The sequence below is a fragment of the Solea senegalensis genome, unplaced genomic scaffold (assembly GCF_019176455.1).
Source record: "Solea senegalensis isolate Sse05_10M unplaced genomic scaffold, IFAPA_SoseM_1 scf7180000017429, whole genome shotgun sequence".
Taxonomy (NCBI): domain Eukaryota; kingdom Metazoa; phylum Chordata; class Actinopteri; order Pleuronectiformes; family Soleidae; genus Solea; species Solea senegalensis.
In genome coordinates, this window is record NW_025322400.1 from 1 (window position 1) to 25,774 (window position 25,774).

The following is a 25,774-nucleotide window of genomic DNA, read 5'->3' on the forward strand; positions in this document are numbered from 1 at the left end:
TCTTTCGCCTTTTACTAAAGACTTCCGTGGAGAGGGACGTTCAAGAGTTTAAGTTATTTTTGGTGGGCTTTGCTGTAAGGCTGCGCCCTTTGAGTGTGCCAAATGTCAAGCAGCTGTCTGTCAAGGCTCAGAGGTGCACTTAGGTCAACCTTGGGGCGGAGGTGATCAGCAGCAGCAGCCTTTGTTATGCGCCCTTAAAAACATGGCACCACAACAACTGACTTGTGTGCCAAGATCTTGGGTTGGCCCCAGACACCTGGGGGCCATCGCTTCTCGGCCTTTTGGCTAAGATCAAGTGTAGTATCTGTTCTTATCAGTTTAATATCTGATATGTCCTCTATATGGGGATTAAATATTAAATGCATTTTTGAGCAGTGGGAGGTGAAAACTGGGGCTTGCTGTCTTCACTCCTTGCATTGACCTGGTATTGCAGTGCCACCAGGAATGGTGCACCATTCTCTTTTTTCTGTGAAAAGCAAAGCGAAGCTGAAACCAGAAAGACATCAACCCGTGCCTGTGCGTCAATTTAATTGCGAGCCCATGTTTCTTGTAAGGAAGCAGCAGCAGCAGCGTAAAAGCTTACAGCACCTGGTATTCCCAGGCGGTCTCCCATCCAAGTACTAACCGGCCCGACCCTGCTTAGCTTCCGAGATCAGACGAGATCGGGCGTGCTCAGGGTGGTATGGCCGTAAGCCGAGGGGCTGGCGACAGAGAGTGCCTTTATGGACTAGGCAAGGCCTCTGCTCGTGGAGGGGCATGTTTCTTGTAAGGAAGCAGCAGTGTAAAAGCGTGCAGCGGTGTAAAAGCTTACAGCACCTGGTATTCCCAGGCGGTCTCCGATCCAAGTACTAGCCAGGCCCGACCCTGCTTGGCTTCCGAGATCAGACGAGATCGGGCGTGCTCAGGGTGGTATGGCCGTAAGCCGGGGGGTTGGGGACACAGACTGCTTTTATGGACTGGGCGAGGCCCCCTGCGCGTGGCGGGGCTCAAAAGTCAGCCTTTCGGACACACTGCACTTCAGCCTTTATCTCCACCACATGCTACACTCTAGTCCAGTATCGGGAAGCGACACCGAGATGGGCAAGCGGCTGTTGGTGCCGTCATGTCCAGTTGTTGCTGAATCTATAGGAAACGACAGCCAGGTATGCCAGTAAAAAGGTCGAGTGTTTCCTCTCCAATGTGTGCTGGAGGTTGAAGTGGAACATAGCACAGCATTAACGAGCAACTGAGTCAAGGCATTGGCCTCTGGGATTATTCATTTCCAGCACCATCAGCCAAAGAGCTGTGTCTGGCAAGAGCCACCCGGTGTTTGGCGAGTACACCTCATACTTACCTGGCTGGGGAGATACCATGATCAAGAAGGCGGTTCACCCAGGGCGAGGCAGAGCCATTGCACTCCGGCTGTGTTGACCCCTGCAAATTCCCCAAACCTGGGAGTCTTGACTGCATAATTTTTGCTAGTGGGGTGCTGCGTCCGCGCTTTCCCCCGATGATGTCGTTGTAAGCAAAGGTCAGCCGCCCGAAGTTCAACGTTGTGTGCCCATCTCCAAACTTCTCACGTCCTTGCGGAGCAACATCCCCAGTCTTTCCAAGTTGCTGGGAGCGTGATGGTTGTGGGTGTTGTCTTTCAGCTCAAAGCAAATGTCACGCTCCCTTTCCCAACTCTTTGTAGAAGAACTCGATTGTTGGAGATGGATCCATGGCCATCATGCCAAGGGTTAATACTTTGGCGCTTGCTCTGTTCACTCCGTGCGGTGACCTGATGTTGAAGTGATGCCAGGAGCAACTCACCATTTCAGAAGCCCGGATGAGGTGGGAAATGGCCCGGCAGTTTGTACTGCTCAGTGTGACAGCTGCTTTGCTCATGCACTCCGTCTACCACTAAATGTTGGAGGTGTGCCAGTGAAGCGAGGAATGCCAACCTCAGCGGCCAGTGAAACTGCAGCGCACAACCGACAGTAAGGCGGCTTCCAAGCAGCCAAGTCAGGTTTGATGGCCGACTAAGCAAAAACGTTGAAGGAAGGCCGTCCCAAGGTGGCCGGCCGGCCGGCCGACCGAGACTGTGGTGACTCCGGCGGATAGACTCCTCGGCTGCTCTCCAGGACAGGGGCTTCGTTGACTCTGGTTTCTCTTCAAAATGCACAAGTCTTTCGCCTTTTACTAAAGACTTCCGTGGAGAGGGACGTTCAAGAGTTTAAGTTATTTTTGGTGGGCTTTGCTGTAAGGCTGCGCCCTTTGAGTGTGTCAAATGTCAAGCAGCTGTCTGTCAGGGCTCAGAGGTGCACTTAGGTCAACCTTGGGGCGGAGGTGATCAGCAGCAGCAGCCTTTGTTATGCGCCCTTAAAAACATGGCACCACAACAACTGACTTGTGTGCAAAGATCTTGGGTTGGCCCCAGACACCTGTGGGCCATCGCTTCTCGGCCTTTTGGCTAAGATCAAGTGTAGTATCTGTTCTTATCAGTTTAATATCTGATATGTCCTCTATATGGGGAATAAATATTAAATGCATTTTTGAGCAGTGGGAGGGGAAAACTGGGGCTTGCTCTCTTCACTCCTTGCATTGACCTGGTATTGCAGTGCCACCAGGAACGGTGCACCATTCTCTTTTTTCTGTGAAAAGCAAAGCGAAGCTGAAGCCAGAAAGACATCAACCCGTGCCTGTGCGTCAATTTAATTGCGAGCCCATGTTTCTTGTAAGGAAGCAGCAGCAGCAGCAGCGTAAAAGCCTACAGCACCTGGTATTCACAGGCGGTCTCCCATCCAAGTACTAACCCGGCCGGACCCTGCTTAGCTTCCGAGATCAGACGAGATCGGGCGTGCTCAGGGTGGTGTGGCCGTAAGCCGAGGGGCTGGCGACAGAGAGTGCCTTTATGGACTAGGCAAGGCCCCTGCTCGTGGAGGGGCATGTTTCTTGTAAGGAAGCAGCAGTGTAAAAGCGTGCAGCGGTGTAAAAGCTTACAGCACCTGGTATTTCCAGGCGGTCTCCCATCCAAGTACTAAACAGGCCCGACCCTGCTTGGCTTCCGAGATCAGACGAGATCCGGGCGTGCTCAGGAGTGGTATGGCCGTAGCCGGGGGTTAGACTGCTTTATGGACTGGGCAAGGCCCCTGCTGGCGTGGCCTCAAGTCAGCCTTTCGGACACACAGCACTTCAGCCTTTATCTCCACCACATGCTACACTCTAGTCAAGTATCGGGAAGCGACACCGAGATGGGCAAGCGGCTGTTGGTGCCGTCATGTCCAGTTGTTGCTGAATCTATAGGAAACGACAGCCAGGTATGCCAGTAAAAAGGGTCGAGTGTTTCCTCTCCAATGTGTGCTGGAGGTTGAAGTTGAACATAGCACAGCATTAACGAGCAACTGAGTCAAGGCATTGGCCTCTGGGATTATTCATTTCCCGCACCATCAGCCAAAGAGCTGTGTCTGGCAAGAGCCACCCGGTGTTTGGCGAGTACACCTCATACTTACCTGGCAGGGGAGATACCATGATCAAGAAGGCGGTTCACCCAGGGCGAGGCTCAGCCATTGCACTCCGGCTGTGTTGACCCCTGCAAATTCCCCAAACGTGGGAGTCTTGACTGCATAATTTTTGCTAGTGGGGTGCTGCGTCCGCGCTTTCCCCCGATGATGTCGTTGTAAGCAAAGGTCAGCCGCCCGAAGTTCAACGTTGTGTGCCCATCTCCAAACTTCTCACGTCCTTGCGGAGCAACATCCCCAGTCTTTCCAAGTTGCTGGGAACGTGATGGTTGTGGGTGTTGTCTTTCAGCTCAAAGCAAATGTCACGCCCCCTTTCCCAACTCTTTGTAGAAGAACTCGATTGTTGGAGATGGATCCATGGCCATCATGCCAAGGGTTAATACTTTGGCGCTTGCTCTGTTCACTCCGTGCAGTGACCTGATGTTGAAGTGATGCCAGGAGCAACTCACCATTTCAGAAGCCCGGATGAGGTGGGAAATGGCCCGGCAGTTTGTACTGCTCAGTGTGACACGGAGCTGCTTTGCTCATGCACTCACGTCTACCACTAAATGTTGGAGGTGTGCCAGTGAGCGAGGAATGTGCCACAGCCTCAGCGACTGATAGAAAACTGCAGCGCACAACCGACAGTAGGAAAGCGCTTCCAAACATGCAGTCAAATCTGGGCGGTTTATTGGCCGACTAAGCAAAAACGTTGAAGGAAGGCCGTCCCAAGGTGGCCGGCCGGCCGGCCGACCGAGACTGTGGTGACTCCGGCGGATAGACTCCTCGGCCGCTCTCCAGGACAGGGGCTACGTTGACTCTGGTTTCTCTTCAAAATGCACAAGTCTTTCGCCTTTTACTAAAGACTTCCGTGGAGAGGGACGTTCAAGAGTTTAAGTTATTTTTGGTGGGCTTTGCTGTAAGGCTGCGCCCTTTGAGTGTGTCAAATGTCAAGCAGCTGTCTGTCAAGGCTCAGAGGTGCACTTAGGTCAACCTTGGGGCGGAGGTGATCAGCAGCAGCAGCCTTTGTTATGCGCCCTTAAAAACATGGCACCACAACAACTGACTTGTGTGCCAAGATCTTGGGTTGGCCCCAGACACCTGTGGGCCATCGCTTCTCGGCCTTTTGGCTAAGATCAAGTGTAGTATCTGTTCTTATCAGTTTAATATCTGATATGTCCTCTATATGGGGATTAAATATTAAATGCATTTTTGAGCAGTGGGAGGTGAAAACTGGGGCTTGCTCTCTTCACTCCTTGCATTGACCTGGTATTGCAGTGCCACCAGGAACGGTGCACCATTCTCTTTTTTCTGTGAAAAGCAAAGCGAAGCTGAAACCAGAAAGACATCAACCCGTGCCTGTGCGTCAATTTAATTGCGAGCCCATGTTTCTTGTAAGGAAGCAGCAGCAGCAGCGTAAAAGCTTACAGCACCTGGTATTCCCAGGCGGTCTCCCATCCAAGTACTAACCCGGCCCGACCCTGCTTAGCTTCCGAGATCAGACGAGATCGGGCGTGCTCAGGGTGGTATGGCCGTAAGCCGAGGGGCTGGCTACAGAGAGTGCCTTTATGGACTAGGCAAGGCCCCTGCTCGTGGAGGGGCATGTTTCTTGTAAGGAAGCAGCAGTGTAAAAGCGTGCAGCGGTGTAAAAGCTAACAGCACCTGGTATTCCCAGGCGGTCTCCCATCCAAGTACTAACCAGGCCCGACCCTGCTTGGCTTCCGAGATCAGACGAGATCCGGCATGCTCAGGATGGTATGGCCGTAAGCCGGGGGGTTGGGGACACAGACTGCTTTTATGGACTGGGCAAGGCCCCCTGCGCGTGGCGGGGCTCAAAAGTCAGCCTTTCGGACACACTGCACTTCAGCCTTTATCTCCACCACATGCTACACTCTAGTCCAGTATCGGGAAGCGACACCGAGATGGGCAAGCGGCTGTTGGTGCCGTCATGTCCAGTTGTTGCTGAATCTATAGGAAACGACAGCCAGGTATGCCAGTAAAAAAGGTCGAGTGTTTCCTCTCCAATGTGTGCTGGAGGTTGAAGTTGAACATAGCACAGCATTAACGAGCAACTGAGTCAAGGCATTGGCCTCTGGGATTATTCATTTCCAGCACCATCAGCCAAAGAGCTGTGTCTGGCAAGAGCCACCCGGTGTTTGGCGAGTACACCTCATACTTACCTGGCAGGGGAGATACCATGATCAAGAAGGCGGTTCACCCAGGGCGAGGCTCAGCCATTGCACTCCGGCTGTGTTGACCCCTGCAAATTCCCCAAACGTGGGAGTCTTGACTGCATAATTTTTGCTAGTGGGGTGCTGCGTCCGCGCTTTCCCCCGATGATGTCGTTGTAAGCAAAGGTCAGCCGCCCGAAGTTCAACGTTGTGTGCCCATCTCCAAACTTCTCACGTCCTTGCGGAGCAACATCCCCAGTCTTTCCAAGTTGCTGGGAACGTGATGGTTGTGGGTGTTGTCTTTCAGCTCAAAGCAAATGTCACGCTCCCTTTCCCAACTCTTTGTAGAAGAACTCGATTGTTGGAGATGGATCCATGGCCATCATGCCAAGGGTTAATACTTTGGCGCTTGCTCTGTTCACTCCGTGCAGTGACCTGATGTTGAAGTGATGCCAGGAGCAACTCACCATTTCAGAAGCCCGGATGAGGTGGGAAATGGCCCGGCAGTTTGTACTGCTCAGTGTGACACGGAGCTGCTTTGCTCATGCACTCACGTCTACCACTAAATGTTGGAGGTGTGCCAGTGAGCGAGGAATGTGCCACAGCCTCAGCGACTGATAGAAAACTGCAGCGCACAACCGACAGTAGGAAAGCGCTTCCAAACATGCAGTCAAATCTGGGCGGTTTATTGGCCGACTAAGCAAAAACGTTGAAGGAAGGCCGTCCCAAGGGGGCCGGCCGGCCGGCCGACCAAGACTGTGGTGACTCCGGGCGATAGACCCTTTACTCTCCAGGACAGGGGCTACGCTGACTTCTGGTTTCTTCAAATGCAATGTCTTTCGCCTTTACTAAAGACTCCGCGGGAGAGGTGGACGCTCAAGAGTTTAAGTTATTGGTGGCTTTATTGTAAGGCTGCTCTTGAGTGTGTCAAATGTCAAGCAGCTGTCTGTCAAGCGTCTTCAGAGGTGCACTTTAGGTCAACCTTGGGGCGGAGGTGATCAGCAGCAGCAGCCTTTGTTATGCGCCCTTAAAGACATGGCACCACAACAACTGACTTGTGTGCCAAGATCTTGGGTTGGCCCCAGACACCAGTGGGCCATCGCTTCTCGGCCTTTTGGCTAAGATCAAGTGTAGTATCTGTTCTTATCAGTTTAATATCTGATATGTCCTCTATATGGGGATTAAATATTAAATGCATTTTTGAGCGGTGGGAGGTGAAAACTGGGGCTTGCTCTCTTCACTCCTTGCATTGACCTGGTATTGCAGTGCCACCAGGAACGGTGCACCATTCTCTTTTTTCTGTGAAAACCAAAGCGAAGCTGAAACCAGAAAGACATCAACCCTCGCGCCTGCAAGGCCAATTTAATTGCAGCCCATGTTTCTTGTAAGGAAGCAGCAGCAGCGGCGCAAAGTTACAGCACCTGGTATTCCTGCGGCCTCCCCATCCGCACTACCGCCCCATTCCCTGCTTTTAGCTTCCGAGATCGTGAGACGCAGATCGGGCATGCTCAGGGTGGTGTAGTTTCCAGGGGTTACACAGAGAAAGTGCCTTTTATGGATTCAGGCAAGGCCCTGCTCGTGGGAGGCATGCTTGTGGGCGAAGCAGCAGTGTAAAGCGCAGCAGCGGTGTGCCAGCACCTGGTATTCCCAGGCTGCCTCCCCACCAGGCCCCACTCTGCCATTTCCGGAGATCAGACGAGATCGGGCGTGCTCAGGGTGGTATGGCCGCAAGCCGGGGGGTTGGGGACACAGACTGCTTTTATGGACTGGGCAAGGCCCCCTGCGCGTGGCGGGGCTCAAAAGTCAGCCTTTCGGACACACTGCACTTCAGCCTTTATCTCCACCACATGCTACACTCTAGTCCAGTATCGGGAAGCGACACCGAGATGGGCAAGCTGCTGTTGGTGCCGTCATGTCCAGTTGTTGCTGAATCTATAGGAAACGACAGCCAGGTATGCCAGTAAAAAAGGTCGAGTGTTTCCTCTCCAATGTGTGCTGGAGGTTGAAGTTGAACATAGCACAGCATTAACGAGCAACTGAGTCAAGGCATTGGCCTCTGGGATTATTCATTTCCAGCACCATCAGCCAAAGAGCTGTGTCTGGCAAGAGCCACCCGGTGTTTGGCGAGTACACCTCATACTTACCTGGCAGGGGAGATACCATGATCAAGAAGGCGGTTCACCCAGGGCGAGGCTCAGCCATTGCACTCCGGCTGTGTTGACCCCTGCAAATTCCCCAAACGTGGGAGTCTTGACTGCATAATTTTTGCTAGTGGGGTGCTGCGTCCGCGCTTTCCCCCGATGATGTCGTTGTAAGCAAAGGTCAGCCGCCCGAAGTTCAACGTTGTGTGCCCATCTCCAAACTTCTCACGTCCTTGCGGAGCAACATCCCCAGTCTTTCCAAGTTGCTGGGAACGTGATGGTTGTGGGTGTTGTCTTTCAGCTCAAAGCAAATGTCACGCTCCCTTTCCCAACTCTTTGTAGAAGAACTCGATTGTTGGAGATGGATCCATGGCCATCATGCCAAGGGTTAATACTTTGGCGCTTGCTCTGTTCACTCCGTGCAGTGACCTGATGTTGAAGTGATGCCAGGAGCAACTCACCATTTCAGAAGCCCGGATGAGGTGGGAAATGGCCCGGCAGTTTGTACTGCTCAGTGTGACACGGAGCTGCTTTGCTCATGCACTCACGTCTACCACTAAATGTTGGAGGTGTGCCAGTGAGCGAGGAATGTGCCACAGCCTCAGCGACTGATAGAAAACTGCAGCGCACAACCGACAGTAGGAAAGCGCTTCCAAACATGCAGTCAAATCTGGGCGGTTTATTGGCCGACTAAGCAAAAACGTTGAAGGAAGGCCGTCCCAAGGTGGCCGGCCGGCCGGCCGACCGAGACTGTGGTGACTCCGGCGGATAGACTCCTCGGCTGCTCTCCAGGACAGGGGCTACGTTGACTCTGGTTTCTCTTCAAAATGCACAAGTCTTTCGCCTTTTACTAAAGACTTCCGTGGAGAGGGACGTTCAAGAGTTTAAGTTATTTTTGGTGGGCTTTGCTGTAAGGCTGCGCCCTTTGAGTGTGTCAAATGTCAAGCAGCTGTCTGTCAAGGCTCAGAGGTGCACTTAGGTCAACCTTGGGGCGGAGGTGATCAGCAGCAGCAGCCTTTGTTATGCGCCCTTAAAAACATGGCACCACAACAACTGACTTGTGTGCCAAGATCTTGGGTTGGCCCCAGACACCTGTGGGCCATCGCTTCTCGGCCTTTTGGCTAAGATCAAGTGTAGTATCTGTTCTTATCAGTTTAATATCTGATATGTCCTCTATATGGGGATTAAATATTAAATGCATTTTTGAGCAGTGGGAGGTGAAAACTGGGGCTTGCTCTCTTCACTCCTTGCATTGACCTGGTATTGCAGTGCCACCAGGAACGGTGCACCATTCTCTTTTTTCTGTGAAAAGCAAAGCGAAGCTGAAACCAGAAAGACATCAACCCGTGCCTGTGCGTCAATTTAATTGCGAGCCCATGTTTCTTGTAAGGAAGCAGCAGCGGCGTAAAAGCTTACAGCACCTGGTAGGCGGTCTCCCATCCAAGTACTAACCCGGCCCGACCCTGCTTAGCTTCCGAGATCAGACGAGATCGGGCGTGCTCAGGGTGGTATGGCCGTAAGCCGAGGGGCTGGCGACAGAGAGTGCCTTTATGGACTAGGCAAGGCCCCTGCTCGTGGAGGGGCATGTTTCTTGTAAGGAAGCAGCAGTGTAAAAGCGTGCAGCGGTGTAAAAGCTTACAGCACCTGGTATTCCCAGGCGGTCTCCCATCCAAGTACTAACCAGGCCCGACCCTGCTTGGCTTCCGAGATCAGACGAGATCGGGCGTGCTCAGGGTGGTATGGCCGTAAGCCGGGGGGTTGGGGACACAGACTGCTTTTATGGACTGGGCAAGGCCCCCTGCGCGTGGCGGGGCTCAAAAGTCAGCCTTTCGGACACACTGCACTTCAGCCTTTATCTCCACCACATGCTACACTCTAGTCCAGTATCGGGAAGCGACACCGAGATGGGCAAGCGGCTGTTGGTGCCGTCATGTCCAGTTGTTGCTGAATCTATAGGAAACGACAGCCAGGTATGCCAGTAAAAAAGGTCGAGTGTTTCCTCTCCAATGTGTGCTGGAGGTTGAAGTTGAACATAGCACAGCATTAACGAGCAACTGAGTCAAGGCATTGGCCTCTGGGATTATTCATTTCCAGCACCATCAGCCAAAGAGCTGTGTCTGGCAAGAGCCACCCGGTGTTTGGCGAGTACACCTCATACTTACCTGGCAGGGGAGATACCATGATCAAGAAGGCGGTTCACCCAGGGCGAGGCTCAGCCATTGCACTCCGGCTGTGTTGACCCCTGCAAATTCCCCAAACGTGGGAGTCTTGACTGCATAATTTTTGCTAGTGGGGTGCTGCGTCCGCGCTTTCCCCCGATGATGTCGTTGTAAGCAAAGGTCAGCCGCCCGAAGTTCAACGTTGTGTGCCCATCTCCAAACTTCTCACGTCCTTGCGGAGCAACATCCCCAGTCTTTCCAAGTTGCTGGGAACGTGATGGTTGTGGGTGTTGTCTTTTAGCTCAAAGCAAATGTCACGCTCCCTTTCCCAACTCTTTGTAGAAGAACTCGATTGTTGGAGATGGATCCATGGCCATCATGCCAAGGGTTAATACTTTGGCGCTTGCTCTGTTCACTCCGTGCAGTGACCTGATGTTGAAGTGATGCCAGGAGCAACTCACCATTTCAGAAGCCCGGATGAGGTGGGAAATGGCCCGGCAGTTTGTACTGCTCAGTGTGACACGGAGCTGCTTTGCTCATGCACTCACGTCTACCACTAAATGTTGGAGGTGTGCCAGTGAGCGAGGAATGTGCCACAGCCTCAGCGACTGATAGAAAACTGCAGCGCACAACCGACAGTAGGAAAGCGCTTCCAAACATGCAGTCAAATCTGGGCGGTTTATTGGCCGACTAAGCAAAAACGTTGAAGGAAGGCCGTCCCAAGGTGGCCGGCCGGCCGGCCGACCGAGACTGTGGTGACTCCGGCGGATAGACTCCTCGGCTGCTCTCCAGGACAGGGGCTACGTTGACTCTGGTTTCTCTTCAAAATGCACAAGTCTTTCGCCTTTTACTAAAGACTTCCGTGGAGAGGGACGTTCAAGAGTTTAAGTTATTTTTGGTGGGCTTTGCTGTAAGGCTGCGCCCTTTGAGTGTGTCAAATGTCAAGCAGCTGTCTGTCAAGGCTCAGAGGTGCACTTAGGTCAACCTTGGGGCGGAGGTGATCAGCAGCAGCAGCCTTTGTTATGCGCCCTTAAAAACATGGCACCACAACAACTGACTTGTGTGCCAAGATCTTGGGTTGGCCCCAGACACCTGTGGGCCATCGCTTCTCGGCCTTTTGGCTAAGATCAAGTGTAGTATCTGTTCTTATCAGTTTAATATCTGATATGTCCTCTATATGGGGATTAAATATTAAATGCATTTTTGAGCAGTGGGAGGTGAAAACTGGGGCTTGCTCTCTTCACTCCTTGCATTGACCTGGTATTGCAGTGCCACCAGGAACGGTGCACCATTCTCTTTTTTCTGTGAAAAGCAAAGCGAAGCTGAAACCAGAAAGACATCAACCCGTGCCTGTGCGTCAATTTAATTGCGAGCCCATGTTTCTTGTAAGGAAGCAGCAGCAGCAGCGTAAAAGCTTACAGCACCTGGTATTCCCAGGCGGTCTCCCATCCAAGTACTAACCCGGCCCGACCCTGCTTAGCTTCCGAGATCAGACGAGATCGGGCGTGCTCAGGGTGGTATGGCCGTAAGCCGAGGGGCTGGCGACAGAGAGTGCCTTTATGGACTAGGCAAGGCCCCTGCTCGTGGAGGGGCATGTTTCTTGTAAGGAAGCAGCAGTGTAAAAGCGTGCAGCGGTGTAAAAGCTTACAGCACCTGGTATTCCCAGGCGGTCTCCCATCCAAGTACTAACCAGGCCCGACCCTGCTTGGCTTCCGAGATCAGACGAGATCGGGCGTGCTCAGGGTGGTATGGCCGTAAGCCGGGGGGTTGGGGACACAGACTGCTTTTATGGACTGGGCAAGGCCCCCTGCGCGTGGCGGGGCTCAAAAGTCAGCCTTTCGGACACACTGCACTTCAGCCTTTATCTCCACCACATGCTACACTCTAGTCCAGTATCGGGAAGCGACACCGAGATGGGCAAGCGGCTGTTGGTGCCGTCATGTCCAGTTGTTGCTGAATCTATAGGAAACGACAGCCAGGTATGCCAGTAAAAAAGGTCGAGTGTTTCCTCTCCAATGTGTGCTGGAGGTTGAAGTTGAACATAGCACAGCATTAACGAGCAACTGAGTCAAGGCATTGGCCTCTGGGATTATTCATTTCCAGCACCATCAGCCAAAGAGCTGTGTCTGGCAAGAGCCACCCGGTGTTTGGCGAGTACACCTCATACTTACCTGGCAGGGGAGATACCATGATCAAGAAGGCGGTTCACCCAGGGCGAGGCTCAGCCATTGCACTCCGGCTGTGTTGACCCCTGCAAATTCCCCAAACGTGGGAGTCTTGACTGCATAATTTTTGCTAGTGGGGTGCTGCGTCCGCGCTTTCCCCCGATGATGTCGTTGTAAGCAAAGGTCAGCCGCCCGAAGTTCAACGTTGTGTGCCCATCTCCAAACTTCTCACGTCCTTGCGGAGCAACATCCCCAGTCTTTCCAAGTTGCTGGGAACGTGATGGTTGTGTGTGTTCTTTTAGCTCAAAGCAAATGTCACGCTCCCTTTCCCAACTCTTTGTAGAAGAACTTGATTGTTGGAGATGGATCCATGGCCATCATGCCAAGGGTTAATACTTTGGCGCTTGCTCTGTTCACTCCGTGCAGTGACCTGATGTTGAAGTGATGCCAGGAGCAACTCACCATTTCAGAAGCCCGGATGAGGTGGGAAATGGCCCGGCAGTTTGTACTGCTCAGTGTGACACGGAGCTGCTTTGCTCATGCACTCACGTCTACCACTAAATGTTGGAGGTGTGCCAGTGAGCGAGGAATGTGCCACAGCCTCAGCGACTGATAGAAAACTGCAGCGCACAACCGACAGTAGGAAAGCGCTTCCAAACATGCAGTCAAATCTGGGCGGTTTATTGGCCGACTAAGCAAAAACGTTGAAGGAAGGCCGTCCCAAGGTGGCCGGCCGGCCGGCCGACCGAGACTGTGGTGACTCCGGCGGATAGACTCCTCGGCTGCTCTCCAGGACAGGGGCTACGTTGACTCTGGTTTCTCTTCAAAATGCACAAGTCTTTCGCCTTTTACTAAAGACTTCCGTGGAGAGGGACGTTCAAGAGTTTAAGTTATTTTTGGTGGGCTTTGCTGTAAGGCTGCGCCCTTTGAGTGTGTCAAATGTCAAGCAGCTGTCTGTCAAGGCTCAGAGGTGCACTTAGGTCAACCTTGGGGCGGAGGTGATCAGCAGCAGCAGCCTTTGTTATGCGCCCTTAAAAACATGGCACCACAACAACTGACTTGTGTGCCAAGATCTTGGGTTGGCCCCAGACACCTGTGGGCCATCGCTTCTCGGCCTTTTGGCTAAGATCAAGTGTAGTATCTGTTCTTATCAGTTTAATATCTGATATGTCCTCTATATGGGGATTAAATATTAAATGCATTTTTCAGCAGTGGGAGGTGAAAACTGGGGCTTGCTCTCTTCACTCCTTGCATTGACCTGGTATTGCAGTGCCACCAGGAACGGTGCACCATTCTCTTTTTTCTGTGAAAAGCACACTGCAAAAACATACCAGCTAGATTTAAGAAATAAAGACTTGAGATAAGAAGATAAAGACTATAAACAAGTGAAATTATCTGCCAGTGCAGTAAGATAATTTCACTTGTTAAGATTTCTTAAAATAAGAACAATTATCTAGGCTTTAGATAAGTGCAAAAACTCTTAGAATAAGTGCCATGCAACTCATTCTGAGAACTATTTTTAGTTGAAAAAACTCAAAACCAGCTTGCCAATTCTTGTTTTCCTTTTGTTTTGGTCTTAATTTGGGTGAAAAGATCTTTAAACGAGATTTAAAAATAAGATGATTTTTCTTGATTCAAGATAGATGTTCTACCTTAAAATGAGACAAAGCATCTATGCTAGATAAAAAACAAGCATTGATTAATTGCCAGAAATTATTTATTATACCTGCAAACAGTAGGTACATTTATGCTGTACACAGCACTTACAATTACTTTTTGATCCTCCCATCACTAGCAACATCATTTAGAACCACATCCACTTTAAGGGCTGCTGTAGAAAGCCAGCATCTTCTATGAACCACAAAAGAACGTAAACCTATCACAAACTTCGGAAGGGACATCCTCAAAAGCTGGGGGAACAAAAAATACCCCAGACAAACAATTATTGCCACCCTGAGCAACCTACTTCCCAATAAAATCCATCCATTCTGCCATGGCTCTTTTATATGAGGCTGTAGCGTCTCGCTCATGGATGGCGTCTTGTAATATTTCTGTCTGAATGACAGACAGAAGGGTGGCCACACACTTTGGATAAGTAAGATGCATGGTGTAGTAGTAAGCCATCAGATAAAGCAGACCTTCACTGAGATTTTCCTTTGGGAATGTGGTGTACGGTGTTCCAATGGCAACAACACAGCAGGACCCATCAAAGAGTAAAACAGGGCTGGAGAGAGATCTCTTTTGGAGGAAGATGGCGGGATCTTCTGTTGGCTAAAGCATAAAGGGAAAACATTTTTTAATATCTTCATGAAAAAAAATTACTAGATTGGTTCTACAATTGAAAATGTTGAAAACCACTGTGTGCATTAATTTATCTGCAAGTACAGACATTGTTAAAGTGTTTAGACAACACACACTTGTAAGACAGGATAGACTATTGACATATTCGTACATAGACACTGTGTGATGAATACAATAAAATGTAAACAAACTCTCACCTGAAGGACATGGAGCAATGCCTCACTGGCGTGTCCCAGCTTTTTGGGTGGTGCCGCTGGTGATGGAAAGAGTGTGGGAAGTGCCCTGTAGAGCGCTATGACAGATTCCGCTACAACAGAATAAATCAATTATTAGTTCAAACTAAGTTACCTGTCCTAACCATGATTATTGAATAAATATATCTAAAAAGTTTAATAACATTGGCTTATTTTGTCACTCTGAAGGGAATAATCAGTGTTGGTTCCACAACTGTGGAAAGAGCTTGAGAGGGTATTTGTGACAAATGACTTACTGGCATCCAGAGTCATGGGTGGCTTCATAGCTTTCTTCCAAACTGCGTAAAATTGCACCTTGGTGCAGAAGTCTTCCCATCTCTTCTTAACTTCCTCAATGAATTTGTGGTTACCATTGGCCAAGATCCTCTGCAGCTCACCCATTACCTACAATACAGGCAATTAATTGTTAAAACCAGCAACCTTCTTTGCTTTGTGAATGTGTCTTGTTACCAAGCTAATCACTTACATGATGAAGATCTTTGAAACATGGATAGGCATCCAGGATCTTTGTTGGCCTGTCCTCTTCTTTTAGGGCACCGTCAATAAAGGCTCTGCGTGATTGAAACTCAAGATCAAGGATCTGGGAGACAGCATCTTGGTTGGGTTTTGGTTTCTTGTACATGTCCTGCAGAGTCTTGTAATGTCTGGCTTGAACTATGGGACTATCCTTGTCTGCTGAAATGACAGAAATTAGTAAAAGGTATCAGACATGTTTATATGAATATATATGAATTTCAGCCAGCATGTGTAACATGAAACCATATCCAACATTCTTGGAGAACAGTAGTACTAAAAAGATAAGATGACAATCTGCAAAATATATTAACATAGAGTAGTGTATGTCAATAGACATTGAGCCAAGTGTGGTCTTGGCCAAATGAAGACCTGTCACATCACAAAAAGTACCTAATAAAAGCTGTAAAATATCTGTATTCTTACTTTCACTTCCATCATTATTGTCAAAACAACATGTTACTCTATACACTTACGTGAACAGTGGCCATCATCAGAACTGCTCCCAGTTTGATGCAAAATAATGGTCGATCCACCACTCGAGTCTGCATCATATTCTTCCTGGTCAATTGTTGAGAAGTCAATGGACCGTCTTTTCTTAGTCTGGCCCCTCTCTGGTGTTGGCCCCTGCCTCTTTTGTGGGGACTTGATATTCTGCAGCCTCTTGTGAAGATTATTGTATATGGTCATCTGTAGAAAATAAAGTCACAAATAAACATCAGTCTTAATACAATAAATACATTTAGATTAGGCTTCTATAATAATCTTAAGAAAAAATATACCACACATTTTAGTCACTTACATGTTTTACAGTGTTGCCTTTATCCTGTAGCATAGGATAGTACTCCACAAGTCTTCTAGCCATTGCAGTGAGTTCATGCTTGGAAGGGTACCTGACCTCCTCTCCCTGCTGGCTTGCTCTCAAGATAGAAATCATACTGGTGACAGTGTTCCTCACTAGCCTGCATCTCAGCTCTTTGGACATCACACATTCTCCCTCTTTGCCAGCTTGGACCATCTCAACGTAGTGTTTACGAGCTTGCTCCAACTCACTGTCTGTGTAGACCACATATTCTGGTGGACTGGGAAGTTGTAGTGTCTTCTTTGGGCTTTTCTTCACCAAAGTAGTTGATGTGTGGGGGCTAATTGGTGACGCCCCTCTAGTTGAATGCGAAGTTGTTTCGCCACCTTTAGCTGGTAGGGTAGGATTCTCATCCTAAACAAAGAAATTAGTTTAACAACATACATGATTGGAAACAAGTTGTTTTCAGAGCAAAAAAGAAGACAAATTACCTCAAGGCTAATAAGAGCCCATACTTGTTTCCTCCTGAGAAAGTTTTCTGGTCCGGGAAGAAGGTCTCTCAAGTCGTCACGACTAAGGGTGTGGAGCAAGGCCTCATCTATGTTGGCAGCTATACAGATAGTCAAATAAAAACATTTTTACATTTACACTTAGATGGGCTTCTTGCAATTTTATCTTTGTCCATGTATAAAATATTAGCACATTAAATTGTATATGTTTGGTGTCAATATGTAAAACAATTTTAATTTAATTAGCTGACAAATAATATGCAGCTTTTTAACATATAAACATGACATACCATTCAAGACAGCTACTGTAAGATCATCCAGCTCATCCATAATAGTAGTTTGCACTCCTAACTGTCAGGCAGAGAGAAAAACATCAAGACCAAATTAGTATAAGTTGGCCCTGCTGACTCAGAAATCAGTTTACAGTCCCCTCCTCTGAGATGCACCTTACACCAATAAAATAGTAACACTATCTATAACTACTGATGGAACCACCAGCAAAAGCACAACTTGAAATGAGGGCCTTGTACAGTATAGATGGTTGCAGGTGCAGATACAAAAAGCAAAAAAATAGCATAATAACTACTAATTGCTACTTTAACTCTGTACAATGTCTACATGCAGGGCTGAGCTGGTCCTACGGAAAATATTACCATTATTTAATATCCTGAAGAAATATCACATTCATGCCGAGCAACATTCAACCACAACTTAAGCTAGCTTGGAAAAAACGAGCTAACCGTTAGCATTAGCTTAAATAGCAGGCCTATGTGCGGAAGCCGTCACCTTTTTTTCAGAGTAGAAACTTAGTTTCTAAGTTGTAATTAGTTAGTTAGTTAGTTAGTTAGTTTAGCTAACCGTTAATTCATACAAGCTTGCCTTTTTTTTAATTTAGAAATCTTTATTTTAGATAACGAACAAGCAGACGTTCAGCAGAAAATAGTGCTGAAGCCATCACACACTTGCTGGACTACTGAGGGTTTCACGAAACAAGAAAATGCATGGTTTAGAAAATATGCAATATAATGTTACATTTGAAAAAACATACCTTATCTTGCAGACTCGTATCCCACGTAGATGTAACTGAAAGCCCTCCTCACGTCCTCTGCCAGGTAACGTTAGTGGACGCGACCAAATGACTGCTGTAAGCGGGGGTGGATTTGTGTATGAAATGTTAGTCTACTTGTAATTAGTGGCAGTTAAATCATCGGTGGATATAAAATAAAACTGTAAACTTTATTTGAATGGTAAATCGTTTTTTTTGCCATTCTTTAATGTGCGTTATTTTGTATGTCAAATTGACAAAGTAAACGGCCACCCGTTCTTGGTTTGGTATGCCCCAACCGATGCGCTTGCTGCTGGTGCCCGCCAGAAAGTAACTTTCCGGTCAAGTTTTATGTAAGTGGTAACTTACGTTTTGCGGTTCAGACTGATTACTTTTTCACTTTTAGTTTGATTGCGTTGTGTAAGCAACACTTGATTTCACCATCGGTGAAGATTTTCATCGCTCTAAAAGGTTTACTGTCAACTTCCACCTGTGTTACTTTTTTTTTTTTTTAAACCATGGCCTGTTGGAGGTGTGTGATTTGCTTTGTTTTTGTTGCTTTGACATTGAAATCTCTCTTGAGCCATATTAACACAACACATAGTTGCAATCCAGACTTCCGTGTTATATGTGGAATTGATGGTTGCACTGGAGAATACAGAGTCTTCAACTCATTTTACTACCATATCAAACGCACGCATCCTCTGTATCTGGCAAGTGGGCGCCCTCCCACTGGATGGATGACAGCCGCTACGCCCCAGCCATCTAGGGTTGGAGGTCAACATTTTGATATTCCAATTTTTTCTGACTGTGCCACTCAAACACGGGGGATACAACGGACCAGCAGTGAAGTCAACACACCTGTCACCCCAAATGAAGAGTCGCAGCAGGACCTCGAGGGTCTCCAGAATCAACGTCCTGAACATCAGGTAAGATTTACTGTTGGACAATGTATGTTAATATCAATTTCTGTGACTACTGCTATCTGGTGGCTCTTGTATCTACAAAAGAGACTGGTTGTTTTGGTCTCAATTTTGCACACATTACCATATATCTGCTTTAAAATATGAAGTTTACTAGCCATTATTTAAGGCCCGGCGTCAAAATCCCTTATTCCCTTAAAATAAAGCTGGTATGCAAAGGGTGTTTGATGTACAACTTGAGGCCAGGGAGGAAACACAAGTAAGAAAAATGTATTTGTGTTTATTAATGTTCCTGCCAGATAAGCATTATACATTAAAATCATTTTGTGATCATAAAGTGTTGATGTTTTTTTTAAATATATATAGATACCTATGTTAAGAGTTAATGTTATCTACCAGAGAAAAGGTGTAACAAAACACTTTAATTAACTAGTTGACTAATTGTATATTTCTATGTAATAACTACAGGAGGATGCTGGGGGAAATCTTTCCAAAAGTGCAGCTGCATTTGTTGTCAGTGTCCGGGAAAAATGCCACCTGTCCCAGGTATTGCACTACTAAAACTTAATGTCAATAATATTTGTTTTAATTGTATGGTAACTTTTCTTCCAATATTTGAACAGGACAAAACTAATCTAATCCAACTAACATTTCTTAAGCTTCCATTATTCTTTGAGTGAAACCTAATACAATTCGACCCTTTGAACAAAAAAATCTCTCAGTTGAATCTTGAAAAGCGTATAGACAAACAAGATGTATTACATTCTTTTCTCTATTTCTTTTTTTATTTATGTTTTTATTACTATTGTGTTTCAGAGGAGTGTCAACAGTATCGTCTCGGGAGTCCAGCAATATCAAACCTCTCTTCTGAATACCTTGAAGGACACTATGAAGAAGATCATCGAAAGACAGTCAGAAAATGTGGAACAGCTCCAACAGGAGACACTGGCTGCATTGAATAATTTTCAGGATCCTTTCGCCATCATGGCCACTACATACATGCAGGACAGCACCATTGAGAAGCTCTTTAAACCAGTTAAACCACAGGAGATAGTGATTTCCCAAAGGATTTGTAGAGTTAAGAAAGGACAATCTAGGGTTATGGCAATCAGAAACAAATGTTTCTACTATATACCCCTAATTAAGAGTCTTGAACAGTTGCTATCTAATTCCAGAATCTTTGATATGATCAACACCACTCCACAGTACTGCAAAGATGGGTTTTCATATGACATTATTGATGGCAGCCTTTTCAAACTCCACTCTCTGTTTTCAGAGAAACCCACTGCTTTGCAGATAATTTTGTACACTGATGATATAGAAATATGCAATCCCCTAGGGTCACATGCTTCAGTAAACAAATTACTTATGGTTTATTATACCTTAGGAAATATAGATCCCAAGTTTAGGTCAAAGCTTGCTGCAATTAGGCTACTTGCCATAGCAAAAGCTAATGATATAGATGACTGTGGTGTGGACGTTATATTAAAAAGAATTAATGAAGACTTACAGTTGCTGTATAACGGTGTAAAGATCCAAACACAGAGAGGTGAGGTAGTTTTATTTGGTGCTATGGTTTCAATATGTGGTGACACATTAGCACAGCATGAGCTTGCTGGTTTCAAGGAAGGAGTTGGTTTTGCCTACAGCAAGTGTAGGCATTGTGAATGTACTTTTGAAGAAATGCAAAGGAATTTTGATGAACTAAGTTTTACTAAAAGGACATTGGAAAAACACATGCGACAATGCCTTGAAATTGAGAGAGCCAGCACAGACTTTTTGAAATCAGCCCTTAAAACCACCTATGGTATAAACAGGAGAAGCAGGTTGGTTGATTTTCCAGCCTTTGACCTCATTCAGCAAATGCCACAGGATATAATGCACATCATTCTTGAGGGTGTTGCACCCATGGAAATTAAGTGTGTTTTAAAATATCTTGTTCTCTCTGGACAGATGGAACTGGACATGTTTAATTCAGCCATGCAGAGTTTTCCTTTTTCACCACTGGACATTCGTGACAAGCCCTGTCCTATCAGTGTCAGTACTTTGGCCTCTAATGATAACAGACTTAAACAGTCCGCTGGGCAAATGCTCATATTGTTGAAGATCATGCCATTTCTGCTGAGCAATATAGAGAACAATGTTTATGTTCAGTTTGTTTTGGACTTGGTTGAGATAGTTCAGTTACTGTTTGCCCCTGTTTTATCTGTCCATACTGTATTAAGACTGAAAAAAATGATTTTACAGCATCTGAAAAAATTCAAGCAACTTTTTCCTGAGAATAATATAATTCCTAAGCAACATTACATGGTACATCTACCTGGTCAAATTCTTTCTCTGGGACCTTTAGTAAGACACATGTGCATGAGATTTGAGTCAAAGCACTGTTTTTTCAAACAGTGGGCCTCTAAATTGAACTTCAAAAATGTCTGTAAGTCACTAGTAAATCATAATCAGCTTTATGAATGCTGTCAAAATGAAACAGGCGCTGACCATCCTATTTTTGAACATGAAAAGGAATTGGGTCCTGTTTTTGAAGTATCAAATATGGAGTACATTCAAAAAAAGATTAGAGATTTTTTGGGGATTGATGGCATACAACATGTAGTCTCAGTAAAGTGGCTTATTCTAAATGGTAACAAGTACATCAGTCAAAGGTCTCTAATAATCACCAATGCGAATGAGACGGAACCTGTCTTTGGACTTGTAAAGAAAATTTATGTGGTAGACAATTCATTGTATTGTTTTGAATATCAAATTTTTCAGACTCTGGGTTTGAATAGAACTTTTTTGGCATATGAAATTGCTGTACCCAATCTTGCCCAAGCAACAGAGATGATAGATGCTGAAAAGCTTATTGATCATACATCGTATTACCAAGTGAGTTACAATAACAGTGTGTATGTTTTGATAAAGTATAACCTTGAAGATGTCATTACACTTAAAAATGGAAATGAATAATCTCAATGCATGAGGTGTGGAAGGAGTGTGTTAAATTTAATCTGGTGATGTGTCTTGTTTAGCTGCAAATAAATGTTTTGATGTTGACACAACAATGGTAGAATTGTGTGATTTAACATATGACTTTGATGCTGGGTAGTCTTGAAACAAGTTTTTATGGATAGAAATAGTCTTAAAGGACACATTCTGGCTTAAACGGTTTCTCTGAAGATTATTTATCTTGATGTGCTGATAAAAAAACTAAATTTAAGATTTTCTAACTTAATAATTATAAAAAGATGAATATTCTTAAAACAATCTTAATAATCTTACACAATTTGCCCTTACATAGTATATTACTCTCAAAACAAGGACATTAAGATTGTATAGCTCGATATAAGATTGAAAGTCTTGGTTAGATTGGGAGTTTTTGCAGTGCAAAGCGAAGCTGAAACCAGAAAGACATCAACCCGTGCCTGTGCGTCAATTTAATTGTGAGCCCATGTTTCTTGTAAGGAAGCAGCAGCAGCAGCGTAAAAGCTTACAGCACCTGGTATTCCCAGGCGGTCTCCCATCCAAGTACTAACCCGGCCCGACCCTGCTTAGCTTCCGAGATCAGACGAGATCGGGCGTGCTCAGGGTGGTATGGCCGTAAGCCGGGGGGTTGGGGACACAGACTGCTTTTATGGACTGGGCAAGGCCCCCTGCGCGTGGCGGGGCTCAAAAGTCAGCCTTTCGGACACACTGCACTTCAGCCTTTATCTCCACCACATGCTACACTCTAGTCCAGTATCGGGAAGCGACACCGAGATGGGCAAGCGGCTGTTGGTGCCGTCATGTCCAGTTGTTGCTGAATCTATAGGAAACGACAGCCAGGTATGCCAGTAAAAAAGGTCGAGTGTTTCCTCTCCAATGTGTGCTGGAGGTTGAAGTTGAACATAGCACAGCATTAACGAGCAACTGAGTCAAGGCATTGGCCTCTGGGATTATTCATTTCCAGCACCATCAGCCAAAGAGCTGTGTCTGGCAAGAGCCACCCGGTGTTTGGCGAGTACACCTCATACTTACCTGGCAGGGGAGATACCATGATCAAGAAGGCGGTTCACCCAGGGCGAGGCTCAGCCATTGCACTCCGGCTGTGTTGACCCCTGCAAATTCCCCAAACGTGGGAGTCTTGACTGCATAATTTTTGCTAGTGGGGTGCTGCGTCCGCGCTTTCCCCCGATGATGTCGTTGTAAGCAAAGGTCAGCCGCCCGAAGTTCAACGTTGTGTGCCCATCTCCAAACTTCTCACGTCCTTGCGGAGCAACATCCCCAGTCTTTCCAAGTTGCTGGGAACGTGATGGTTGTGGGTGTTGTCTTTTAGCTCAAAGCAAATGTCACGCTCCCTTTCCCAACTCTTTGTAGAAGAACTCGATTGTTGGAGATGGATCCATGGCCATCATGCCAAGGGTTAATACTTTGGCGCTTGCTCTGTTCACTCCGTGCAGTGACCTGATGTTGAAGTGATGCCAGGAGCAACTCACCATTTCAGAAGCCCGGATGAGGTGGGAAATGGCCCGGCAGTTTGTACTGCTCAGTGTGACACGGAGCTGCTTTGCTCATGCACTCACGTCTACCACTAAATGTTGGAGGTGTGCCAGTGAGCGAGGAATGTGCCACAGCCTCAGCGACTGATAGAAAACTGCAGCGCACAACCGACAGTAGGAAAGCGCTTCCAAACATGCAGTCAAATCTGGGCGGTTTATTGGCCGACTAAGCAAAAACGTTGAAGGAAGGCCGTCCCAAGGTGGCCGGCCGGCCGGCCGACCGAGACTGTGGTGACTCCGGCGGATAGACTCCTCGGCTGCTCTCCAGGACAGGGGCTACGTTGACTCTGGTTTCTCTTCAAAATGCACAAGTCTTTCGCCTTTTACTAAAGACTTCCGTGGAGAGGGACGTTCAAGAGTTTAAGTTATTTTTGGTGGGCTTTGCTGTAAGGCTGCGCCCTTTGAGTGTGTCAAATGTCAAGCAGCTGTCTGTCAAGGCTCAGAGGTGCACTTAGGTCAACCTTGGGGCGGAGGTGATCAGCAGCAGCAGCCTTTGTTATGCGCCCTTAAAAACATGGCACCACAACAACTGACTTGTGTGCCAAGATCTTGGGTTGGCCCCAGACACCTGTGGGCCATCGCTTCTCGGCCTTTTGGCTAAGATCAAGTGTAGTATCTGTTCTTATCAGTTTAATATCTGATATGTCCTCTATATGGGGATTAAATATTAAATGCATTTTTGAGCAGTGGGAGGTGAAAACTGGGGCTTGCTCTCTTCACTCCTTGCATTGACCTGGTATTGCAGTGCCACCAGGAACGGTGCACCATTCTCTTTTTTCTGTGAAAAGCAAAGCGAAGCTGAAACCAGAAAGACATCAACCCGTGCCTGTGCGTCAATTTAATTGCGAGCCCATGTTTCTTGTAAGGAAGCAGCAGCAGCAGCAGCAGCGTAAAAGCTTACAGCACCTGGTATTCCCAGGCGGTCTCCCATCCAAGTACTAACCCTGCCCGACCCTGCTTAGCTTCCGAGATCAGACGAGATCGGGCGTGCTCAGGGTGGTATGGCCGTAAGCCGAGGGGCTGGCGACAGAGAGTGCCTTTATGGACTAGGCAAGGCCCCTGCTCGTGGAGGGGCATGTTTCTTGTAAGGAAGCAGCAGTGTAAAAGCGTGCAGCGGTGTAAAAGCTTACAGCACCTGGTATTCCCAGGCGGTCTCCCATCCAAGTACTAACCAGGCCCGACCCTGCTTGGCTTCCGAGATCAGACGAGATCGGGCGTGCTCAGGGTGGTATGGCCGTAAGCCGGGGGGTTGGGGACACAGACTGCTTTTATGGACTGGGCAAGGCCCCCTGCGCGTGGCGGGGCTCAAAAGTCAGCCTTTCGGACACACTGCACTTCAGCCTTTATCTCCACCACATGCTACACTCTAGTCCAGTATCGGGAAGCGACACCGAGATGGGCAAGCGGCTGTTGGTGCCGTCATGTCCAGTTGTTGCTGAATCTATAGGAAACGACAGCCAGGTATGCCAGTAAAAAAGGTCGAGTGTTTCCTCTCCAATGTGTGCTGGAGGTTGAAGTTGAACATAGCACAGCATTAACGAGCAACTGAGTCAAGGCATTGGCCTCTGGGATTATTCATTTCCAGCACCATCAGCCAAAGAGCTGTGTCTGGCAAGAGCCACCCGGTGTTTGGCGAGTACACCTCATACTTACCTGGCAGGGGAGATACCATGATCAAGAAGGCGGTTCACCCAGGGCGAGGCTCAGCCATTGCACTCCGGCTGTGTTGACCCCTGCAAATTCCCCAAACGTGGGAGTCTTGACTGCATAGTTTTTGCTAGTGGGGTGCTGCGTCCGCGCTTTCCCCCGATGATGTCGTTGTAAGCAAAGGTCAGCCGCCCGAAGTTCAACGTTGTGTGCCCATCTCCAAACTTCTCACGTCCTTGCGGAGCAACATCCCCAGTCTTTCCAAGTTGCTGGGAACGTGATGGTTGTGTGTGTTCTTTTAGCTCAAAGCAAATGTCACGCTCCCTTTCCCAACTCTTTGTAGAAGAACTTGATTGTTGGAGATGGATCCATGGCCATCATGCCAAGGGTTAATACTTTGGCGCTTGCTCTGTTCACTCCGTGCAGTGACCTGATGTTGAAGTGATGCCAGGAGCAACTCACCATTTCAGAAGCCCGGATGAGGTGGGAAATGGCCCGGCAGTTTGTACTGCTCAGTGTGACACGGAGCTGCTTTGCTCATGCACTCACGTCTACCACTAAATGTTGGAGGTGTGCCAGTGAGCGAGGAATGTGCCACAGCCTCAGCGACTGATAGAAAACTGCAGCGCACAACCGACAGTAGGAAAGCGCTTCCAAACATGCAGTCAAATCTGGGCGGTTTATTGGCCGACTAAGCAAAAACGTTGAAGGAAGGCCGTCCCAAGGTGGCCGGCCGGCCGGCCGGCCGACCGAGACTGTGGTGACTCCGGCGGATAGACTCCTCGGCTGCTCTCCAGGACAGGGGCTACGTTGACTCTGGTTTCTCTTCAAAATGCACAAGTCTTTCGCCTTTTACTAAAGACTTCCGTGGAGAGGGACGTTCAAGAGTTTAAAGGTGACATCGAATGCTTGTATCTCACATATATGTTAGTTATGGAGGTCTACTTACATATATTAACTTGTTTTCATGATTAAAAACCTTCTAATCGCTGCAAACGAGCCGATCAAAATATCTCCTCACTGACGCTCTCGTCAGCCGCGCTGTTTCAGACCAAAACCACACCCCCAGAACGTGGACTGTGTTGTGATTGGCCAGCCAACGAGAGCTTTCCCACTGTCCTGTGATTGGCTAGGTACCTGGAAGTGACGTATTTAGC

General features: G+C 47.6%; 1 protein-coding gene, 33 non-coding genes and 4 pseudogenes across 34 annotated transcripts; 24 read left to right on the forward strand and 14 right to left on the reverse strand.

Moving 5' to 3' along the window:
• On the forward strand, positions 1 to 83 carry LOC122764500 (annotated as a pseudogene; the record flags this gene model as incomplete).
• Positions 84 to 265: 182 nt separating this feature from the next.
• On the forward strand, positions 266 to 458 carry LOC122764491. The gene has a single exon (XR_006359728.1). It is a non-coding gene; the product is annotated as a U2 spliceosomal RNA (small nuclear RNA).
• Positions 459 to 576: 118 nt separating this feature from the next.
• Positions 577 to 694, reverse strand: LOC122764467. The gene has a single exon (XR_006359707.1). It is a non-coding gene; the product is annotated as a 5S ribosomal RNA (ribosomal RNA).
• Positions 695 to 804: 110 nt separating this feature from the next.
• Positions 805 to 923, reverse strand: LOC122764468. The gene has a single exon (XR_006359708.1). It is a non-coding gene; the product is annotated as a 5S ribosomal RNA (ribosomal RNA).
• A 402-nt stretch (positions 924 to 1,325) lies between these two features.
• On the forward strand, positions 1,326 to 1,489 carry LOC122764481. The gene has a single exon (XR_006359719.1). It is a non-coding gene; the product is annotated as a U1 spliceosomal RNA (small nuclear RNA).
• A 627-nt stretch (positions 1,490 to 2,116) lies between these two features.
• On the forward strand, positions 2,117 to 2,229 carry LOC122764492. The gene has a single exon (XR_006359729.1). It is a non-coding gene; the product is annotated as a U5 spliceosomal RNA (small nuclear RNA).
• Positions 2,230 to 2,411: 182 nt separating this feature from the next.
• On the forward strand, positions 2,412 to 2,604 carry LOC122764490. The gene has a single exon (XR_006359727.1). It is a non-coding gene; the product is annotated as a U2 spliceosomal RNA (small nuclear RNA).
• Positions 2,605 to 2,725: 121 nt separating this feature from the next.
• On the reverse strand, positions 2,726 to 2,844 carry LOC122764469. Its single transcript, XR_006359709.1, has one exon. It is a non-coding gene; the product is annotated as a 5S ribosomal RNA (ribosomal RNA).
• Positions 2,845 to 2,954: 110 nt separating this feature from the next.
• On the reverse strand, positions 2,955 to 3,075 carry LOC122764472 (annotated as a pseudogene).
• A 387-nt stretch (positions 3,076 to 3,462) lies between these two features.
• Positions 3,463 to 3,626, forward strand: LOC122764473. Its single transcript, XR_006359711.1, has one exon. It is a non-coding gene; the product is annotated as a U1 spliceosomal RNA (small nuclear RNA).
• A 647-nt stretch (positions 3,627 to 4,273) lies between these two features.
• On the forward strand, positions 4,274 to 4,386 carry LOC122764493. Its single transcript, XR_006359730.1, has one exon. It is a non-coding gene; the product is annotated as a U5 spliceosomal RNA (small nuclear RNA).
• A 182-nt stretch (positions 4,387 to 4,568) lies between these two features.
• Positions 4,569 to 4,761, forward strand: LOC122764482. The gene has a single exon (XR_006359720.1). It is a non-coding gene; the product is annotated as a U2 spliceosomal RNA (small nuclear RNA).
• Positions 4,762 to 4,879: 118 nt separating this feature from the next.
• Positions 4,880 to 4,998, reverse strand: LOC122764464. The gene has a single exon (XR_006359704.1). It is a non-coding gene; the product is annotated as a 5S ribosomal RNA (ribosomal RNA).
• A 110-nt stretch (positions 4,999 to 5,108) lies between these two features.
• On the reverse strand, positions 5,109 to 5,227 carry LOC122764470. Its single transcript, XR_006359710.1, has one exon. It is a non-coding gene; the product is annotated as a 5S ribosomal RNA (ribosomal RNA).
• Positions 5,228 to 5,630: 403 nt separating this feature from the next.
• On the forward strand, positions 5,631 to 5,794 carry LOC122764474. The gene has a single exon (XR_006359712.1). It is a non-coding gene; the product is annotated as a U1 spliceosomal RNA (small nuclear RNA).
• A 933-nt stretch (positions 5,795 to 6,727) lies between these two features.
• LOC122764488 lies at positions 6,728 to 6,920 on the forward strand. The gene has a single exon (XR_006359725.1). It is a non-coding gene; the product is annotated as a U2 spliceosomal RNA (small nuclear RNA).
• Positions 6,921 to 7,765: 845 nt separating this feature from the next.
• LOC122764476 lies at positions 7,766 to 7,929 on the forward strand. The gene has a single exon (XR_006359714.1). It is a non-coding gene; the product is annotated as a U1 spliceosomal RNA (small nuclear RNA).
• A 647-nt stretch (positions 7,930 to 8,576) lies between these two features.
• LOC122764494 lies at positions 8,577 to 8,689 on the forward strand. The gene has a single exon (XR_006359731.1). It is a non-coding gene; the product is annotated as a U5 spliceosomal RNA (small nuclear RNA).
• A 182-nt stretch (positions 8,690 to 8,871) lies between these two features.
• LOC122764483 lies at positions 8,872 to 9,064 on the forward strand. Its single transcript, XR_006359721.1, has one exon. It is a non-coding gene; the product is annotated as a U2 spliceosomal RNA (small nuclear RNA).
• A 115-nt stretch (positions 9,065 to 9,179) lies between these two features.
• Positions 9,180 to 9,292, reverse strand: LOC122764471 (annotated as a pseudogene).
• Positions 9,293 to 9,402: 110 nt separating this feature from the next.
• LOC122764498 lies at positions 9,403 to 9,521 on the reverse strand. Its single transcript, XR_006359735.1, has one exon. It is a non-coding gene; the product is annotated as a 5S ribosomal RNA (ribosomal RNA).
• A 403-nt stretch (positions 9,522 to 9,924) lies between these two features.
• On the forward strand, positions 9,925 to 10,088 carry LOC122764477. Its single transcript, XR_006359715.1, has one exon. It is a non-coding gene; the product is annotated as a U1 spliceosomal RNA (small nuclear RNA).
• A 647-nt stretch (positions 10,089 to 10,735) lies between these two features.
• LOC122764495 lies at positions 10,736 to 10,848 on the forward strand. The gene has a single exon (XR_006359732.1). It is a non-coding gene; the product is annotated as a U5 spliceosomal RNA (small nuclear RNA).
• Positions 10,849 to 11,030: 182 nt separating this feature from the next.
• LOC122764484 lies at positions 11,031 to 11,223 on the forward strand. Its single transcript, XR_006359722.1, has one exon. It is a non-coding gene; the product is annotated as a U2 spliceosomal RNA (small nuclear RNA).
• Positions 11,224 to 11,341: 118 nt separating this feature from the next.
• LOC122764475 lies at positions 11,342 to 11,460 on the reverse strand. The gene has a single exon (XR_006359713.1). It is a non-coding gene; the product is annotated as a 5S ribosomal RNA (ribosomal RNA).
• A 110-nt stretch (positions 11,461 to 11,570) lies between these two features.
• Positions 11,571 to 11,689, reverse strand: LOC122764502. Its single transcript, XR_006359736.1, has one exon. It is a non-coding gene; the product is annotated as a 5S ribosomal RNA (ribosomal RNA).
• A 403-nt stretch (positions 11,690 to 12,092) lies between these two features.
• Positions 12,093 to 12,256, forward strand: LOC122764478. The gene has a single exon (XR_006359716.1). It is a non-coding gene; the product is annotated as a U1 spliceosomal RNA (small nuclear RNA).
• Positions 12,257 to 12,901: 645 nt separating this feature from the next.
• Positions 12,902 to 13,014, forward strand: LOC122764496. The gene has a single exon (XR_006359733.1). It is a non-coding gene; the product is annotated as a U5 spliceosomal RNA (small nuclear RNA).
• Positions 13,015 to 13,196: 182 nt separating this feature from the next.
• On the forward strand, positions 13,197 to 13,389 carry LOC122764489. Its single transcript, XR_006359726.1, has one exon. It is a non-coding gene; the product is annotated as a U2 spliceosomal RNA (small nuclear RNA).
• Positions 13,390 to 13,792: 403 nt separating this feature from the next.
• LOC122764463 lies at positions 13,793 to 16,550 on the reverse strand. Its single transcript, XM_044018598.1, has 7 exons — positions 16,456 to 16,550; positions 15,965 to 16,378; positions 15,639 to 15,852; positions 15,116 to 15,324; positions 14,886 to 15,033; positions 14,593 to 14,702; positions 13,793 to 14,365 (listed from the first exon to the last, which is right to left on the reverse strand). The coding sequence occupies exons 2-7, from the start codon at positions 16,178 to 16,180 to the stop codon at positions 14,057 to 14,059; spliced, it is 1,206 nt and encodes a 401-aa protein (XP_043874533.1). The 5' UTR covers positions 16,181 to 16,378; positions 16,456 to 16,550; the 3' UTR covers positions 13,793 to 14,056.
• A 5,369-nt stretch (positions 16,551 to 21,919) lies between these two features.
• Positions 21,920 to 22,038, reverse strand: LOC122764487. Its single transcript, XR_006359724.1, has one exon. It is a non-coding gene; the product is annotated as a 5S ribosomal RNA (ribosomal RNA).
• A 403-nt stretch (positions 22,039 to 22,441) lies between these two features.
• On the forward strand, positions 22,442 to 22,605 carry LOC122764479. The gene has a single exon (XR_006359717.1). It is a non-coding gene; the product is annotated as a U1 spliceosomal RNA (small nuclear RNA).
• Positions 22,606 to 23,252: 647 nt separating this feature from the next.
• On the forward strand, positions 23,253 to 23,365 carry LOC122764497. Its single transcript, XR_006359734.1, has one exon. It is a non-coding gene; the product is annotated as a U5 spliceosomal RNA (small nuclear RNA).
• Positions 23,366 to 23,547: 182 nt separating this feature from the next.
• Positions 23,548 to 23,740, forward strand: LOC122764486. The gene has a single exon (XR_006359723.1). It is a non-coding gene; the product is annotated as a U2 spliceosomal RNA (small nuclear RNA).
• A 124-nt stretch (positions 23,741 to 23,864) lies between these two features.
• On the reverse strand, positions 23,865 to 23,983 carry LOC122764466. The gene has a single exon (XR_006359706.1). It is a non-coding gene; the product is annotated as a 5S ribosomal RNA (ribosomal RNA).
• A 110-nt stretch (positions 23,984 to 24,093) lies between these two features.
• On the reverse strand, positions 24,094 to 24,212 carry LOC122764465. Its single transcript, XR_006359705.1, has one exon. It is a non-coding gene; the product is annotated as a 5S ribosomal RNA (ribosomal RNA).
• Positions 24,213 to 24,615: 403 nt separating this feature from the next.
• LOC122764480 lies at positions 24,616 to 24,779 on the forward strand. Its single transcript, XR_006359718.1, has one exon. It is a non-coding gene; the product is annotated as a U1 spliceosomal RNA (small nuclear RNA).
• Positions 24,780 to 25,428: 649 nt separating this feature from the next.
• LOC122764499 lies at positions 25,429 to 25,549 on the forward strand (annotated as a pseudogene).
• The last annotated feature ends 225 nt before the right edge of the window (positions 25,550 to 25,774 follow it).

Excerpts from the sequence above, each read along its gene's own strand:
- LOC122764463 (XM_044018598.1), bottom strand. The coding sequence starts at position 16,180 with ATGGTCCAAGCTGGCAAAGAGGGAGAATGTGTGATGTCCAAAGAGCTG. Across the intron at positions 15,034-15,115 it reads GTTTCAAAGATCTTCATCAT|GTAATGGGTGAGCTGCAGAG; the intron begins GTAAGTGATTAG and ends CCTGTATTGTAG. Across the intron at positions 14,366-14,592 it reads CATTGCTCCATGTCCTTCAG|CCAACAGAAGATCCCGCCAT; the intron begins GTGAGAGTTTGT and ends TTTATGCTTTAG.